This window comes from Anopheles coustani, chromosome 3 (genome assembly GCF_943734705.1).
Source record: "Anopheles coustani chromosome 3, idAnoCousDA_361_x.2, whole genome shotgun sequence".
Lineage (NCBI taxonomy): Eukaryota > Metazoa > Arthropoda > Insecta > Diptera > Culicidae > Anopheles > Anopheles coustani.
In genome coordinates, this window is record NC_071288.1 from 90,764,222 (window position 1) to 90,782,187 (window position 17,966).

General features: G+C 44.2%; 1 protein-coding gene across 1 annotated transcript in view; it reads left to right on the top strand.

The window, feature by feature from the left end:
* The window catches only part of LOC131260642 (protein 4.1 homolog), a 44,797-nt gene that overhangs the window by 14,917 nt on the left and 11,914 nt on the right, over positions 1-17,966 (top strand). Inside the window, exons 3-7 of the mRNA XM_058262414.1 lie at positions 16,174-16,515; positions 16,588-17,033; positions 17,104-17,256; positions 17,320-17,678; positions 17,746-17,903. Coding sequence (XP_058118397.1) covers positions 16,375-16,515; positions 16,588-17,033; positions 17,104-17,256; positions 17,320-17,678; positions 17,746-17,903 — 1,257 coding nt within the window. The 5' untranslated portion in view covers positions 16,174-16,374. The remainder of the gene's footprint in view (positions 1-16,173; positions 16,516-16,587; positions 17,034-17,103; positions 17,257-17,319; positions 17,679-17,745; positions 17,904-17,966) is intronic.

Below are 17,966 nucleotides of genomic sequence, written 5' to 3' on the forward strand. Positions count from 1 at the left end.
TGAATGAACTATTAAAGAGAAAAATGTTATTTCTGCATGTCGTCCGATCATTTTTGCACATTGAATCTGAACTATTTTGTGTCTTTTGTTGTAGGAAATTTTTTTATGCAATGTTATACGGTATTTGAAATTAATTTTACTGAGATCAAATCTTAACAAAGCGGACCTAATTGAAAACTTATTGAAAATAATTTTTTTCCATGCCTTTTATACATAATTTACGAACATTTTGTTATTGTCCGATCAATTTTGCACCACAGTGTATGTCTGAAAGCCTATGCGTGATCGACGGTGATAGAATTCCTGTCTCGTTCATTGGAACCTTGACCAATGGCGATGTAAGCAAACAATGTGGAATGAAAATACATCGACGCTATTATAAGCGATGAAGTTTTCCACTGGTGAAGGCCTTCCGGTGTGACATCATAGACTCTCTTTCCTTGGTTCAACAAACATCGATAGCTTCACATCTGGATTAAAAAACATATTGTGATCAGCAGAACGGGTTCACTTGTGCTTTATTTTCTTCAATCCAAATAACCAAACTCAAGAGATCGTTATATATATTATCTATACTACAACATTACCTCGTGCAACCATTACAAACAGATTAAGCTAATCACTGAATGTTAATTTGGATTATACCTATTCTTTTATTTTTGGGCCACATGTCGGAACACTTCCGGCAATTAGGGATCTTTCGTTCCGCCACTGCAGGAAGCGTCCTGGTGCCCCCTTAATGCGTTGTGATTGATTGTACAACCAATCCAATGAATCACTCTCGTTAAAGAGCGGCACGATCTGTCACTAGAGAGATTTGTTCCCGATTCTGCCAAGAAGCAATTCGATTAGGGACCGCCGCTTCGGGCGTTGTTTTGTATATTGCGGTGGTTGAGCGTAAAAATAGTTCTATTCAGATCGTTGGGTTTCTTCGAGAGGAAACTGGGGATGGTATTCTTGGAACCGAGACATTCCTCAATGGCGCATCCTCTGAATCAACGTCACGTGCTCTGGTTGAGGCTTGGTGTGATTAATCAGTCCTGCTCCACCCTCATCTCGGTTGTTATCTCGCGTCGTGTGAGGTTTGTTTGTTTCCACGATTTCACTCTCGTTCGACGGATGTGGGCACGCTTACATTTCATTCAGCTTGTAGCCAGCGAATACCAGAGCAGAGCGCTTAGGCTGCCAATAAATTAGGTGTGGCGTCGATTGTGAATCCACACTTGGCGGCTTAACGGTGAGGGTAATTTGTCAAAGGAAGGGAACGTTCAATGCTGTGGTCATCGTCCCAAAGGGTGGCTGTGTGTGTGGAAATTAATTAAACTTTGCCCAAGCTCTTATCATGCATCTCATGCCGAACGGATGCTGCTGCCACATGCGACACGCGAATGCTTTCGTTCGGCTCCCAGAACACCACCACTTGTGTCACCCATTCCGATGAGTATGAGCTCATCTTCGACATCGTGGTCAGCCCGAAGTCACCAGCAGCTGGGGCAGCAAACACACCAACCACACAACCATCTGTCAACCGGCCTTCTGTTCTAATCATAGTTTATTGAATGGTGTCCGTGGAATAATGTTTAGAAACACCCGTCCGGGACAGAGCGATGCCGTAAAATACCGAAAGGGATCGTGGACCAGGGTCTCACGATTGTTTATTATTCTCACATCTCCCCGCCAATAATCGGTCCGTGTTTCTCTCCCTCTGCCAAAAAAAAACACAAACTGTATATGCAAACTTCCCCACTCGAATGTTTCGCTTTTTGGGGGATGTTTTTTTTTATATCTTTCCCTCCATTTTGTGACGCTTCCAAGGTTTGTATAGCGTTCTCAGTTTAAAAACCGAGTGAGGAAGAAAGCCCTGCGTCAAGCTCGAAGAACAACATCGGTCTGTGGACCGGGGGAAGGTTTTGATGGTAGTAACTTTACTGATTTCACCACTATAAATATCCATCCTTTGGGGCGGTGTCGTCCAATCGTCTATGAAGTCGCAACACTTTCCACAGTAGAAGAAAAATTGCTCAATAGGGAGGAAATCACGGAAAAAAATATTAATTTTGTTTATGAATAAGAAATTTCGTTAAAAATAACTAATGAAATAAGAAAGAATACGAAATCTTTGCCATGTTTAGTAACTTCAAAGTAGAATAAACATTACTCAATAGAAAGAGCCAAATCCACGGATGAAAGATTGTCCATTTTCTGTATGAATTAGAACCTTTCTATATTGAAGCATATAAAATATAAGATAGAAAAGAAAGAGGCGACAAATGTCATAATTTTCAATTGAGAAGAACGAAATCTTTTCCATATTTTTTCACGTCGATGTGGTGTACTTCTATTTATCATTTGTTATCCTGATATCAATTGATTTTATCGCTCTTATCTTGTGCAAATGACTAATCTATTTTTGCAAGTCACACATTTTAATAATTCAGAATGTAAAATAGACATTTCCAATGTACGTTTCTTGTCCAGGTTTATGTCGAAACGTTCGTGCGTGTTGGAATATTGTGAATTTAATCCGCTTTTCCTTTTCACGAACCACGCGTTTCCGAAAAGAATCTGAACCGTTACAAAGGAAGGAAACGGTAAACACGCGAATCAACAGGCCGTGCTATTGAAGGGTAGCTTCGACCGGAGGCAGATGGATCGACCTGTCAAACAACCCGTCAACTGAGATTGCCAGATGGGGCACGGGTTAGAACCACCCTCTGTTGCGGGTTGAAGGAGGGTAGCAGCTGTCCAAAAACCTCCCTGTTTTCAATGCCACCCCAAACAATGCACCAAAACAGCGCCAATATAACCACGTCGGACTCCCGGCTTCCCTTTAGTTCTGCTCTACTCCTGTTTTTTTCTCTCTCTTGGTTTTTTTTTCGTTGTTGTATATAATCTTTCTTTGTTGTTGCGACCTCGGACGCTCTTCTACCCCGGTGACCCACATCCAACCCAACATCATCTCATCCCCACATTCGGAGGCGTCGAGTCGTGGCTCGGTCCGACCTACTTTCACTTCGAACTCCAGCACACTCCGCGGGACTCACTCACACTTTCCCACCGCTCGAAGGGTTTGGAATCGCGCGCGCAAAACGAAATTCGCGATTCACGGGAGAAAGAAATGGTTCCTCCCCGATATTTCGCCGTTGTTTTACTCCAAAGAGCTCTGTCGAAAGCGAAGCTGCCCTGGAGGGAAATTGGGGACCGTTCGGCCGGGAAACCGACGCCCTTACAATCGCGACCAGCGCGCGCTAGACGCAAGTGAACTTTCTTTTCCCGGTTGTCCTGCGTGGGTCTTCTATGGGTTTCTTTTTCATTTCGCTGGATAAAAGTGGAAGGACAGATTTTTATGCCTTTCTTGGTTCGCCAATTCTACTCGGGGGGATGAAAATGGAGAATTTGTTTTCTTTCCCTGCAAAAAAAGCCCATCATCTCCTCGGTGTGGGATGTAATTTATTATTTATATATCCGATCCTTTCGCTCGGTTTGGATAGTCTTTTTGACCCGGTGTCGATAGGAGTGGGATTGTGCTTGTGTTTTTATCCGGTGTGCCCTCCTTGCTTGACGTGGGTTTACGATGAACAGGAAGAGGCCACTAATGCCGCGAAAAAGGATTGACTTGGTGGTAAAAACTACAACTTGAACTAGTGTGTTTTTACGACCATACCTAAAACGATTCCGAAATTCAGAGAAAATGGATCGTAATTTCTATTTCCAACGAACGGCAAAGAAAGTGCGTTGCTCTTTGCTTTGATCTGAAGGTCCTTCGGTGTCTAAAGGAACATAAATCTTGAAACGGGTTTGACTGATACTTTCCGTAAAAAAATGTTGTTTTTGGATAGGAAACAGTTGTACATGCTTATAAGAAATGTTGGTTTTAAGTATGTTTCAGTATTTTCTTATTATTTATCTGAATATTTCCCAGTTTTACACGTATCACATATGTATCTAGTGTTTTGTTTTACATCTCAGATTTAATTTATCGTTTTGGCTGATTTGTTATGTTGTTGGTTCTTTTTAGACTTTACCAACCGCTGTTACTGTTTCTATCTTTATCAACTAGTGTTTGCATCTTTTTAAAGCACACTTACTTACTTCTGAAGGTATTTTCTTGCAAGACTTCTCCAGTGCGGCAAATTGGCTTTTCCTCTGATTCGATTTGAGAAAACAAACAGGGGAGAAAAACAAAACGAAAACACTACTATATAGTAATCACTTCCTTCGCAATCCTCTTTCGGTCCGGAAACTTGAGCCGCAACTCAATTACCGTTCTCTACCGAGCGATGGGAGAATTTAAGAAGAAAAGAAGCGATGGTAGTAACTTACTGTGAGGAAACGCCGCCCGGGGTGGAAAGGCAAATAAAAGTTACAAACAACGTTCCAAACGCAATCAGTAGATGAAGAAGTCCAGCGTCCAGGGAAGAAAGAATGCGTCAAGCGTACCGGAAGTAGGTGCCAGCGAAAGAAGAGTGTGTTGTGTAGTGCATGACGAACGCACTTGAATGCCGACAAACATGAAACCAAGTACACAGACGAGGACGATTGGTTGTGAGAAAGAAAACAACCGAATGAATTTTCAAACTTGAGACGAGACAACCGGCAAGACACGGTCGAGGGGCGATACCACTCGTCGTTGTTTTGAGAAAATTAAAGTAAACTCCTTCCCCGAGCCAAGGGAGTGCGGGACGGTTGGATGCGATCGTCGTACGTCGGTGGCTAATGGTTGAACCTTCCTTCGTCCGCTTCGGATGAACTAACATAGCTATCCCGGCAGCAACGGGTCCTTTCCCGCACACTCCTTCTCACTTGGACGAAACTTCAGGGAGTTTAATTTGGCGCCGGAACGGTTTCTTATCTTTTCGTAATTAGAGTTGAAGTGTTGTTGTTATGGGTTTGCTGCTATTTTCCTTTTCCCCCCCAACTCTTTTTTATAGTTTCACTTAGTTTCTTCCGACGTGTCATCGAGTTTTAGCTTGTGCTTCCAAATGAGGGCCAGATTCTCCGAGGTTAGTTGATGAGGGCGCCAGTAACGGTCAGGAAATCTGGCTTACGTTCCGTTTTTTTTCGTATCGATCGAAAACCCCCATGATGTCATCTGGACGTGGATGGAGAGTGGAAAATAAAAGAGAAAATTTGACTCGCTTCCAAAAAGCATTACATGGATTGTTGGTTACTCTTTCCTTTGCTAGCAAGCATAAAATAAACGATTTATCATTTAGCAACTATTCTTTTTGCTTCTGATTTTGTAATACCTTTAGCTTTGGAAGGATTTATTTTGGATGATAACAGTTTTTCACATAATATGCTTACATTCTTGAATAGTTCATGGCGGTTTTTCATTTTTTATCTTATTGCTTATCGTTTGTTTCCTACTTTTCACGATCTTTGTCCCAATTTTAGATCAATTTTAGTTTTTCTTCCTTTTGTAGCACTTTGTAATTTTCTTTTACTTTAATTTTATCTTTCTTTCATTCTTTAATGTTTTCATCTTTTCCATTAAAATTGTTTTTGCTTCAAGAAGGAATGAAAAATGAGTCTGTCTGGCAAAGAAAGTACCATCCCACGTGGCACAGCACGGTGTAGCACCACTTTAAACGAACATTGTTGACGATGGAGGCGTAAACCTAGATTTTCCTCCTCCACAGGCCATTTCTTTTCCACCGACGCATCTTGCGCTACAATTATTATTATGTGTTTAATGCTCGGTGGGGTGTCTTGTTGCTCTCGGACACTCTTTGCTCGACGCTCGAGGAAAGGTGAAGGAGTCCTTTTACCCGCTTTACATCACCCCATTCGTAAACAAGCGGTGTAAATGCATTCCGCTTTTTTAAACATCACACTTACACACACTTTTGGTCTGTTAAACGGTCGCGCACCCGATTCCCCGTCAGCGTACGTATCTCGACGATCGGATTTTGTTTACTATAAACTACGTCCGCGATCCGATTACACCTCTGATACCGATGCGCCGGCATCGTAAGCCATGGGTGTTTGGTCCGCCCCATTGCGCAATTGAGGAGCAGAAAGGCCGTCGAACTTTCCTCCGGAGGGTTTACGTGAAGTTTGCATTTCCATTCCGCACCGTTGTTGCGCTACTTCAAGTGCCCGGTGTTCACCTGATTTGGAGAGCGTAGGGTCGTTTATTTATGATGGCATTTAATACCTTATGCTTTCATCCGCTTTTTCCGGTTCACGGTGAACGGAAGGAGGAAAGTTGTGTGACGTGTATTTGTATCTTACGTCATGTCTTAATGTTTCCTAGATTGTTTTGTCTTGTTACTTCCTATTGTATTGTTTATCGATATGATAACATATATTGTTTATCGATATTCTGAGTGTATGTTTGTTTACCTTTTTCGAACCCTTAGTTAACCCTTCGATAATAACGTATTTCCATAGTCGTAGACATAAAACAGTATCAAGCATTTATTTTATTTGCAATTTTCATACTTTTCTTTTTGTATGTCAAATATTATTCACTGCTCTTATGCTACAAACCAAATTTTTGGGACGTTGTTCCTTTGAAATCAATCTTGGGAGAGAAATAGAAAACAGCGTGGCAAACATACAAATTCTGAAGAAAAAGACAAAAATTATGCGTTATATCAAAAATAGATGCATTGGACATCCATCTTGAAACACTATTTCAATCATGTTTAAGTTGGAGAATGCCTCAAGATATTAAAAAACTATTCATTCTGCTACCATTAGGAGAAAACAGTCTATCATAATAATAGATCCGGACTAAAACATAGCTTCAGCAAGTTTATCTCTTATGCGACCAATGTTTCCCTCATTTGTGTGATTAGTATCCGTCTTTCCCTCGACGGTGAAGATCCAAATCAACCCGGCTGCAACATAGTCGTCCCCCGGGGCTGTAGTTTTAATTAAACATAAGAGGCGCGCGTGTCCACCGGACACGGAACATACGGCCACGCAAAACATGTCGCGTATGCAAACGGCGCTGATGATGATTTATGCGATCCAATGTTCTGCAAATCTTTCGCTAGCTATCTTCCCTTGTGTATGTGTGTCTGTGTAGGGGTGTTCCCTTGCCAACCAACCCCTCTTTCACGACATGCAAAGAGGATTTAAAATTGCATCCTGCACGGAATCAGTGTGGGAGGCGCCCGTGCCAAGGGGGGAGGTGGGACGATGAGCTTGGTGTGCAAAAGTCGTCCGGTTTGGGATTATAGTTTCAGACCGTCCTCCGCCGGTCGCAATTACCCTTTTCCGGGACGCGGGTAAAAAAGGACGAACGGTGTAGAACGGTAGCGATAACGGGAGGTTGAGTACTCGACCCACACTCGACTTGGCTGGCTTGGCTTTGCTTTCACTTTCACGTTGCCATTCTGGCGCTCGGCAGGAAGCAACCAGGCGACCGTCCGGGCAGCGACAAGAGGATGGAGAATAAATATTTAACAACCCGTCCAGACTGGCATCGCGCCTGACAACGTCACTGGCAACGATTTCAACTCCAATGACATCAAACGGGGGACGACGACGACAAAAACAAGAGGATTTCCTCGTTTTCCAGTCGCATGGATTTTTCTGTTTTCAAACGGTGGACGATTTCGGGAAGGCCTCGTCGCACTTTTACGGGATGACACCCCCGGACATGGTGGTATGGAGTATTAAAATTGAACTTTATCTGCCACACTCCAAACGGCGGCGCGTTGGACACCATCATCGCACACAGTGGTCGATGATCATCACGACGGTGGGGATAAATAAGAGTCATCTTTCTTCGTCGTCATCCCCAGCATATACAATGCTACCGGGGTGGCACAATGACGATAATGGATCGCTTTAGCGCTGGAGCGTGTCGGATTTAATATGGTAAATTAAATTATCGCCTTCCCGACAGACGGCGGCCCACACACACACACACACACTCTCGGAGAGTAAGGGAAAATGCTGTTGAACGGGTGTAGAGACAGCATCCCCAAAAACCCCACCAAAGTTCCTTTTCATGGATGGAGGCGTTGAAGGGATGCAGATGGTATATTATTAAATCAATTTCGTCAATATCCTTCAACTGCCGGATTCAACTTACTGTACTGTGTGTGACAGTGTGTGTCTGTGTAGGGAAAGCAATAAATAGATTCTCAAACACAGCAGGACATCCATGAAAAGTTGGGGGAAGAGGGAAAACGAATAAGCAAATAAGTTAGGCTGGAAAATGGGCGCCGTCTCTTGAATGGTTCCGCTTGATATATTCATGTGATGAACTAATCGGGCTTAGAGTTCTTCCGAAGTTTTTAATTAAAATGTTACCGTTTCGCATTTCAATTCCAATCGGAATGATTTATGTATACGTTCCGTCTGTTAGGCAACGAATTGAATTTTGTGATGTTTGATAAATCATTTCTTCTTAAACTCGTGTGTGAAAAATGAAATTAAACAACTATTACGTTGCTCTCTTCAACGTCAAGGCACCGTTCGCTACTTACTTATACTTACTTTGTTCGCTAACCTTTACGTAAACGTATTGAAATTGATCATCTTTGTTGCCTGTTGCCGAAGCTGACGCCATTCCTTCGTTAGCAGTAGTTTGATTTAAACGACCTTCATTACTTTGACCAGCCAAAGTCTTGCACGATCGGGGGAACGGAACAACCCAGAACCCAGGCGAGCGACCATCGTATCGCAAACCGCGGTCGTAAAAGTCCATCAGCGGAATGGATCTAAATTGAACCGGCTTTCCTAAATTTCGAACGAACCGCCGGGCAACACAGGAGTACGCAGAGAAAAGGCAAGTTATGTTATGTTTAACTAAAGGAAACATTATTCAAATAGTACTGCTGGTGATTTGCATTTGAAACGGGAGTTTGGAGGAAGGTTTCGAAAAACAAAACAGGCAAAACAAAATAAAGTATGTAAAATACATTTATGTAAAATTCAAACCTTGAGTCGTTTGCCTTTTTCTTCCGGCAACCTTCGTCAACGAAGGGAGATGGTCACGATAAGAATTTTTGTGTCAGTTACCGGTGGCCTCAATTTTAATACACTTTTCAATCTGATCTCTAGCCGGGTCGCGGTCAAAAGTTTGGTCAATCCAACCCAGAGTGTACTGTGCACAGAATGACGTAAGCGACCAGGGTAAGGTATGACTTTTTATTGGACGCCTTCAGAACTTTTAGGTTGCGTCCCAGAAACTATAGCGAAGGGGAAGATATGAAACCTTTTGTGTAAGTGTGGTGGTTGATCCTAAACTAGCCCAGAAAGTGAGGTTAGAACAACACGCACTCTAACGGAGGCACGCACGCACGCACTTTTAGATAGTGATCTATGGACGTGGAAAGTGTTTTCCTAAAAACCGTACACCGTGGACAAAAGAGCTAGCCAAAAATAAATTAACACGTTGACTGCCAAGCGTTTTAGCACACTTTTTAGTACAATTTTTTTTAAATAAAATGTATTTATTACATTTATCAAACGACGGTTTTCGAATTCAAAGCGAAGACTTCATAAAGAACTTGTTTTTAATATTACTGTAGTTTTCATGTTCATTTTTCACTTATTTATTGGTTAAAAACTTTTTAGAACTAATTGCTGCTGTCACCCACTTTTGCGGGACATGGCGGTCAAGGTGTTAATAGGATGTTTAAAATCATACAACTTTTTTTTCTTCTACATTTAAACATATCAGAACCGTGTCGTATGTTTGAAGAAAATAGTCCTAAAACTATAAAGTTGAAATCATCCATATTTGCAGTATTAGAAAAACTCTCCTGTCCAATAAGTATTTAGTTGTTGGTGACATTGCCGATGACTCTTCTGGACACTAGAATTCTGGCTGGCCTGAGGTGTCCAAATACAAAGTCGCACAGATTTCAACCACCACATTATCGGTACCAAAATCACCATCATCGTCATCATCATCATCATCATCGGGTGTCCTCGACGATACACTCCACTTAGACAGTGAAGACCGCAATCTGCAACGCGACCGAGCGTGTTTCGTGTCATCACCGGTACGTCCCTCCAACTATCCGCCCGGCCGCAGTGTGCAACTGTATTTGGTCGATAATTTTTGGATTATTATCGATCCTTGCCCCTCCCGACCACCGAGCCCCAGCCTGTTCGACGTCGACACTGTGAGGAGTGTTCGTTGGCTTTGTCGCGTTGTGGCCGCGATCCGTAAACGATATCCTGCTGCAGCACGTGGACACCGCGGCGGAAGTTGGAAGAGGAGGACCGGCATTCGGTTTCACGATCCCCCCTTCCCTTCCGGGCTACCGGGAGGATAATGTTTTTTTTTTTGGGGTCAACGGATGAACCGAAGAGCTGATATTCGATACCGGCGCGAACATTGAGCTCCCTAATAATCCATTCCGGGGGTGGTTAGGTGCGATAAAGCCTGGCCCGTTTCAAAAATCATAAGCTGCGACGCTCTGTTTGTTGTTGCTACCAAAATCAAAAGGTCGCCAACAAAATATTGCCAATCTCTGGTGGTGGGAGTGTTGATGACAAGCATAATATTAGTAATGTTTCAAGGTTGGATTTTATTTAAATTAATCACAGACAAACAATCAATGTTTTTAGAAGTATTTAAAGATTTTGTTGATTCGTCACGTGCCGTTGCATAACTTGATGGGGTTTCTTTCTTTCTTGATAAGTTTCCGCGTACGCGGTCGAGCATAAAACACTCATATCGTTTCGTTCTTTTCCCGTGCTGATAAACAACAATTATGAAACCAAAACATCGTACTTGATTGCGCACGGCAAGCATATATGTAGTTCCGCTATTGGGGTGGCGGTCTTTTACGTAACGAGCGTAACTTCCCTCGTCCGCCGGGAATCGCTGATAATGAAGAAAAAGCTACCTCGATTCGATGCTCTATTCGGGGTTTTTTTTTGGTGGATGGATTGGTCTTCCAGCGCGACCAATTGAGCACGTACGGTGGAAAAGGTTCCCTAACGAACGCCGTTACATCCTTGTTTTACGTTTCGTTCGTTCGCAGCAAGAAACAGAACCTAAGGAAGGACACGACCGTGTCCAATTCCTCCTTCTTCCCGCGTGCGTGATAAAGGTACGCACCCCGTCTCCTTCTCGTGTCTCGGGACTATGTTTATCTGTGACGATGCGTGACAGGTTGCTCTGGGGCGGGATTTATCAGGTCCGATAATCCACGGCGACGTACAAGAAACCACCTAGCTTAGCTAACCCAAAACAAAAAAAACCCCACCGGAGACGATGTAGTTTCATTTTTCGTTCTTTACCGGCACAGCAAATGTAACATTATCATTCGCGCAACAAATGGCGCGCTCCAGAACGTGGCGTGTGTGAGCTGTTTGCAAATCAAAACCTTTCCCGGCCAAAAAAAAACATGTGTTTGACCCTTATTTCGGTTGGTGGAAAGTGTTTGGCATTTCAAGGTTCCAATGTTAATGATTTGTATAATGGGTGGAAAAGGAAAAGAAAGGCAAACCAAAGAGCAGATAACATGCAAAGTTTATGAATCACAAATGGTTACGGTTTTTTTTTTGTTGGAGAGAAGGCCCTTTTAGCAGAGAAGTACAAACACTCCGCGCATACCTCAGCCCTACTGCCTGGGTTTTGGTAGACATGTTAGCTTTTGGCGAATAAATAGAATAAAAGCGAAGAAAATACTCCCATAAAAAATGACATCAAACTGACATAAATTGTATCCTCCTCGTGGGCTGGTTTTATGCTGTGTCCGGCATTCGGCACGATGTTGTGCGATCGATACGATGCCCTTTTTTTCGCCTCGCTTTTTCGTCCCATTTCCTCGCCCTAGAGTTCCCTTAGGCTGTTTCCCTTTTTTTGGGAGGCTTTACTGCGTGGAAGAGTGAACCATTTTCTCGTATTAAATTTTCACCTGCCCATAAAATGGCCTTATATTTTCCTCCACCAAGCAAGCAACATAATTTCGCAAACCACACCAAGTAATGTTTGCGTGTACGTGAACAAAAAAGCTCGTATCAGCATCAGCGATAATTGAATGTTGTAACTTAATTATCTCCCGTGTAGTGGTGAACGCCCCTCGGAAAAGCAAAACTATGTTTGTCTTTCATCAGCGATCAGATGTTTTCTTGGGTGCGAATTTCCACCATCGTTTACTTATTACTCGCTTTTGTTCCAACCATTTTTTCGATGGATTCAAAATAAGAGAAAAAGTTGGAAAGCGTCAGTAACTGTTGTAGTATTTTTGCAAATAAAATTCTTTTGTTTGGCAATAAGCATGGGTGGTAATTTTTTTTTTCTCTCCTGTCCACATGTTATTACATGGCCCTGCCCATCGACCTCTGGGTGCGGCCCTTTTATCGCGGAAATTTATGACACTCGCAACGGTGGACGCGCGCACACCCCGTCCTCTGACATCGAATTAACAAACATGCACTTGCCATGGGTTTTTCGCCGGTGCCGAACGTCGAAGACTCTGCCTCCCGGTTCGGTGGAATCGACGGGGACTGTGCGTTGTCTGTCGCAAGTGTGTACGACTGACGTCGGGGGAAAACCCGGCGGCGGGGTGGTGGTTTGTTTGCGACATCAGGAAACCGAGGAAAAACGGTATCCAATCCGGTTGACGACGAGGCGACCGTTGTTGGCGGGAGGTGGTGAAACAATGGGGGAAGGAAACAAAGGTACGGTAAACATATACCGACGAGGAAAACTGCTGCTGGCGCCTCGAGGGCGTCGTCGGCGTTGGTTTCTCGGCTTGGGTTGGGAGTTTTTTTTTGTTCCACGGAGGTGAAACAGATATCCTCCCATGCTCGTCTGCAACTATGCTGCGGTCGCATGACGCAGTGGTGCGAAGGTGGCAAACACAAGCGAGCAATGGGATGGAGGAGGATGCGTCCGTCTGATAATGGATGAAAATGTACGATGAGTGAACGTGCAGTCAACAACACGATCGAGTTCGGGGGGGAAAAGCAACGCCGGAAAGTTGGCAAGATAAATGTGTCAGCATGGTTCAAAGTGAAAGGCTCCATGGGCACACAAATACACGAGTTTTGTTGTTTGCGGGGGATTCATTTGGATGTGTTTTTGTTTGTAGTTGATGTACTCAGTAGTGTTTTTGGACAAAAACTGCCTTAAACTTAATCTCCAGTGCAATTTACGTGTTAAGTTAAACATTGATAAAAAAACACTGCAAGTGCAATTAGTAGATGAACATTGAAGAGAAGTATGATTGAAATAATGATGGTCATGATCGATAAACACGTTCATTGCCAAGCGTTTTTAGCATACTTTTTTTACTACAATCTCTTTTAATAAAATTTGTTTATAACATTTGTTAAATCGACGGTTTTCGAAGGACAAGCAAAGACTTAGCTCCCCAAAGAACTTGTTTTTTATATAACTGTAGTTTTTATGTTGCATTTTCATTTGTTTATGGGTCAAAAACTTTTCAGAACTAATTGCTGCTGTAGCTGCTAAATTGGAGAAAGTTCCATTACAATCATTCCTTCGCATGTTTGACGAATCATTTTTCTTTTGTGCCGATCAATGATGTTGAAAGAATTACTTTGAATAATCCGAAGTCATTCTATCAAAATAAAATATTATATCATAATTTTTTGACGCAAGCACCAACCCTTTGCGGTTCTTTTTAAACAATTTGCGTATGTTCCACATTAGATTCAAATTAGCTTGCGTCTAATTTTACAAATCGTTCGTTGGTGACATAGTTCTACCATGCTCAAGCATGTTTGTTGTTATTATCACATTTTTTTCTATTCGAGTGGACTATAGTTTACAGTTAATTTTTTTTAGTTTGACCTTTTCTGATAGGCTTACCAAGCAATCGGAGTGAGTCATTGAATGTAGAATCTCTTCTGCATTCTCCCCTAGTGCATCTAGTGCAGCTTATGTTTTGATAACATGACTCTGTGAATAAAATAACTCTGAGGTCACCGGTTCTAAAAATACCCGCTCTGACTCTCACTCCGATGCTCGTCCTCCGATAATGCAGAAGCCATTTTCGTTTTGCAATCCGCGTGCGGGCACGTTTTGTGTTTTGAACGGATGCAAAACAAAGTAATAGCATGCAATCGCAGTAATAATCAACGAAAGTTGTGACTCCCACTTTTCATCTCCCCCCGCGGTCGTTGCTGCCCCTTTTAGCTTCTTCCCACTTTCGACCGAATCAAGCCGGGGGTTGAATAAATTTCGAACATAAACATATCACGGTTGTGTGACGCGCAGGGTTTCGTCCACTAGACCAGGGAAGGAGAACCGAGCGACCGCAATTTCTCTCGATCATTCTCCTCCGGCGTGGGACTAAAAATAAACGAAACGCTGACTGTCGATAAGCGATGCTGGATCGCCTTAGCGCTTTCAAATGCTGGAACATCAAATGGTGGTGGGTTTGTTCGGCTTGAATAAAATGTGGCTAAAGCACACAAATCGACAAGTGTTCGATCTAATCCGTTTCGGCCGGTGGTGGTACCTCTTCATTTCTTCGACACTTGACACTGCGTAGCTCAATGTCACTCCTCCGGTTTTGAAATCAAACAGATAACGATAGGTAGTCACACTCGCTGCTGGATCGCGTCCTTTCTTATCGTACCGATAAGAGATAAACATTGTCGTTCCCCTTTGCAAGGGCGCACATACCACCACTACACACACGCACAAGAAGTGAAGGGCACCGGGAGTTGTGGTACACACCATCAAATCGCGGTCAATGTTGTTGGAATTTTTTCGATCCCTTTGGTTTTGGTGGTCTACTTCAACGAAATGCACCTTATGCACCCGATAAGCCGGACGTCGTGTTCCGGTTGACGTGTATTAGATGGGAAAAATGGAACACAGATACATCAATGTCAAACAAAGCAGGCCCTGTTCTATCAAACGGTAAACATAAATCTACGTTCGGTTCTTTCAGAAGAGGGAAGTCACAGAATTCTTATCAGAAGCCTCGAACACAGGTCTACTTTCGCAAGTGCACGTTAGCTTTACTTTTCTCAGAACGGTGAAATCATTTTTTGACGTGATCATGATTTATCTGCACGCGAAGGAGGCCCCTCCCCGCCCTTCCCACGGGGCTTATCATCACGCTCTTCCGGCCGGCGATGATTTGGCCATCGAGACATAATGCTCCCGAACGCATCGTTGTTGTGTTAGTAGCTTCCCCGACGAACAACGCGGAATTCATGACTCATTTCGCAAATGTTTTCCAAGTGTGTAGAATTTTTCTATAATCCAATGTACTACTTGACGCCATTTTTCTAAAACAACAATTAAATTGTTGAAAAGAATCTCAAACTAAAAAATTAATTGTTGTAATTATTTAAACATTGTTCGTTCCTTCTATATACCAAGCACTCAACTCATAACCAATAAACCATTTGAGAACATAAACATGGCATCCATTGCACCGTCGTTTAATCTCGTTAAGTGCAGTGTATGGGTTCGAAATTCTATTAAAAATCTATTCAGGCTGGGCTTTCATAGAATGGCAATCCCCAGGATTAGTTCTAATTGACCATTGCCTTCGATCGCCGCATGAACCCCCGGTGGACAATCTCTCGGGTCTCGAAGCCAATAATTGACACGAATCGATTTACATCCCTTTCTCATTAGCATACCCTGTTTGCGAACTCCCGGACGGTCGCCATCGAGAGGTGCCGATAAAGCCACGCGACTAGACGGCAGCCAGTCTGGCCCGAAGTGTGTGAGTGTGTGTCGATGGTTGAACGGTCGGGGCCTGTCTTTTGGAATGCGAGGGTTGTTCTGACATTCATTTTTGCCCCCGTTCTTTTTTTGTCTTTTGCATAATGTTCACATGGTGGGAAATATGTTAACCTAAACGCACAAATACTACCTACATACAGACGCATAAAACCGGCTGGTGGAAAACGTTCATGAAATGTAGATCTTATCTTCGGCAAGTGTTGCTCATCAACCACCAGCACCAGGCTGTGTAATGATGACGACAGTGTGTCGAGACAGCACGGCCACTGCTCGTACTCCCTGTGAGCCCATTCTGCAAAACAACACATTACAATGGAATTCCCCTTGGACCGTACCCCCGAGTGGTGACTCCCATCGGATGACAAGAAACCGGGAGGGAGGGAGTGAGGGAACATTGTGTGTCTCGCGTATCGCCGCCACGATAATGGATGCAATTAGGTTCCGTTTTCTTATACCCCCCGGTACTAACGTGATATTTTTTCCTTTTCTTTCCTCCTTCCGTTTTACAGCTCCGTTGCCGGAAGTTCGTTTCCAGTTTCGCGTCCGTTAGGAGGTAACACACATATACGGCCACACACGCTGACCGAGTGACCGAGTAAACATCGTCGTAGTGTCGTCGGTAGCGGTAGGAAGTAGGAAGAGCTTCTTCGGAACCAGTAGATCGGAATCCAGCAAAAAAGCGTGTCCGACAACAGGAGTAAATCCACGCCATGCCAGGAGAGTCGGCCAAGGCGGCGGAAGCGGCCGCCGCAACCACACCCACCACACCGAAGAAGAAGCCCTCCAACACGAAGGCGGCCCTCGCCAAGGTGACACTGCTCGATGGGTCGATCCTGGAGGTGACCATCGATGTAAGTATTTTGTGCAAGGTTTTTTTTGTTATGAATCCTGGCCTGACGATATTTTCTTTCCTCTGATTTCAGCGAAAATGTCGTGGCCGGGACCTGCTAAACTCGGTCTGCGCCGGGTTGAACATCCTCGAGAAGGACTACTTTGGGCTGACGTATCACACAGCGAACGATCCGCGCACCTGGCTCGACCTGGAGCGGCCCGTTACGAAGTTCTTCCGCTCCGACCCGTGGGATCTGTCGTTCGAGGTGAAGTTCTATCCACCCGAGCCGGCCCAGCTGCAGGAGGACATCACGCGGTACCACCTGTGTCTGCAGGTGCGCAACGATATTCTCGAGGGTCGGCTGCCCTGCTCGTTCGTGACACATGCCCTGCTCGGCTCGTACCTGGTGCAGTCGGAGCTGGGTGATTACGATCCGGCGGAGATGAAGGACCGAGCCTACCTGAAGGACTTTAAGATTGCACCGAATCAGACGCCCGAACTGTTGGATAAGGTTATCGATCTTCACAAGACCCACAAGTACGTTTTGTTTTTAAATCGGAGATGCAAGAAAGAGCACTTTTGTTATCTGTTTATTTTTTATTATCAGGAGTCAAACACCGGCAGAGGCGGAACTACACTATCTGGAAAATGCGAAAAAGCTTGCCATGTACGGCGTAGATCTGCATCCGGCGAAAGATTCCGAAGGGGTGGACATCATGCTCGGTGTGTGCGCGTCCGGTTTGCTCGTGTACAGAGACAAGTATGTAACTGTAAAGTTTTCCCCCAGAGACAAGCAATTTAACTATCTACTTCCTCTATCCAGACTTCGCATCAATCGGTTCGCATGGCCAAAAATCTTGAAGATATCGTACAAGCGCAACAATTTCTACATCAAAATCCGACCGGGTGAGTTCGAGCAGTACGAGTCGACGATCGGGTTCAAGCTGGAGAATCACCGGGCGGCCAAGAAGCTCTGGAAGGCGTGCGTCGAACATCACACCTTCTTCCGCCTGATGACACCGGAACCGCAGCAAAAGTCGGGTCTGTTCCCGCGCCTCGGCTCGAAGTATCGCTACTCCGGTCGCACACACTACGAGACGCGCAAAACGCCCGTCGAGCGTCCCGCGCCCGACTTCAAGCGCAGTCTGACCGGCAAGCGGCTCTCGAGTCGTAGTATGGATGGTGAGTTGGGAGAAGAGATTGAAACCATTTGTGCCATTTATTGATACTGAATTTTCTGTTTTTAAAGCTCTGGCACAACAAGAAAAGGAACGTGCCGCAGCCAAGGATCCAAACAAGGATGCCAACAAACGTCACACGATGTCCCATCCACCGGACCACATTCCGGACCTGGACTCTCCGACGCGCGGCTCCCGCAGCCCAATCAAGAAGGACAAGAAGGAACGCGTGAGTATTTCCGAGAGCAAGTTCCTTCTTTCCCTCCAAACACTAAACCCCTGTGAACCTTAT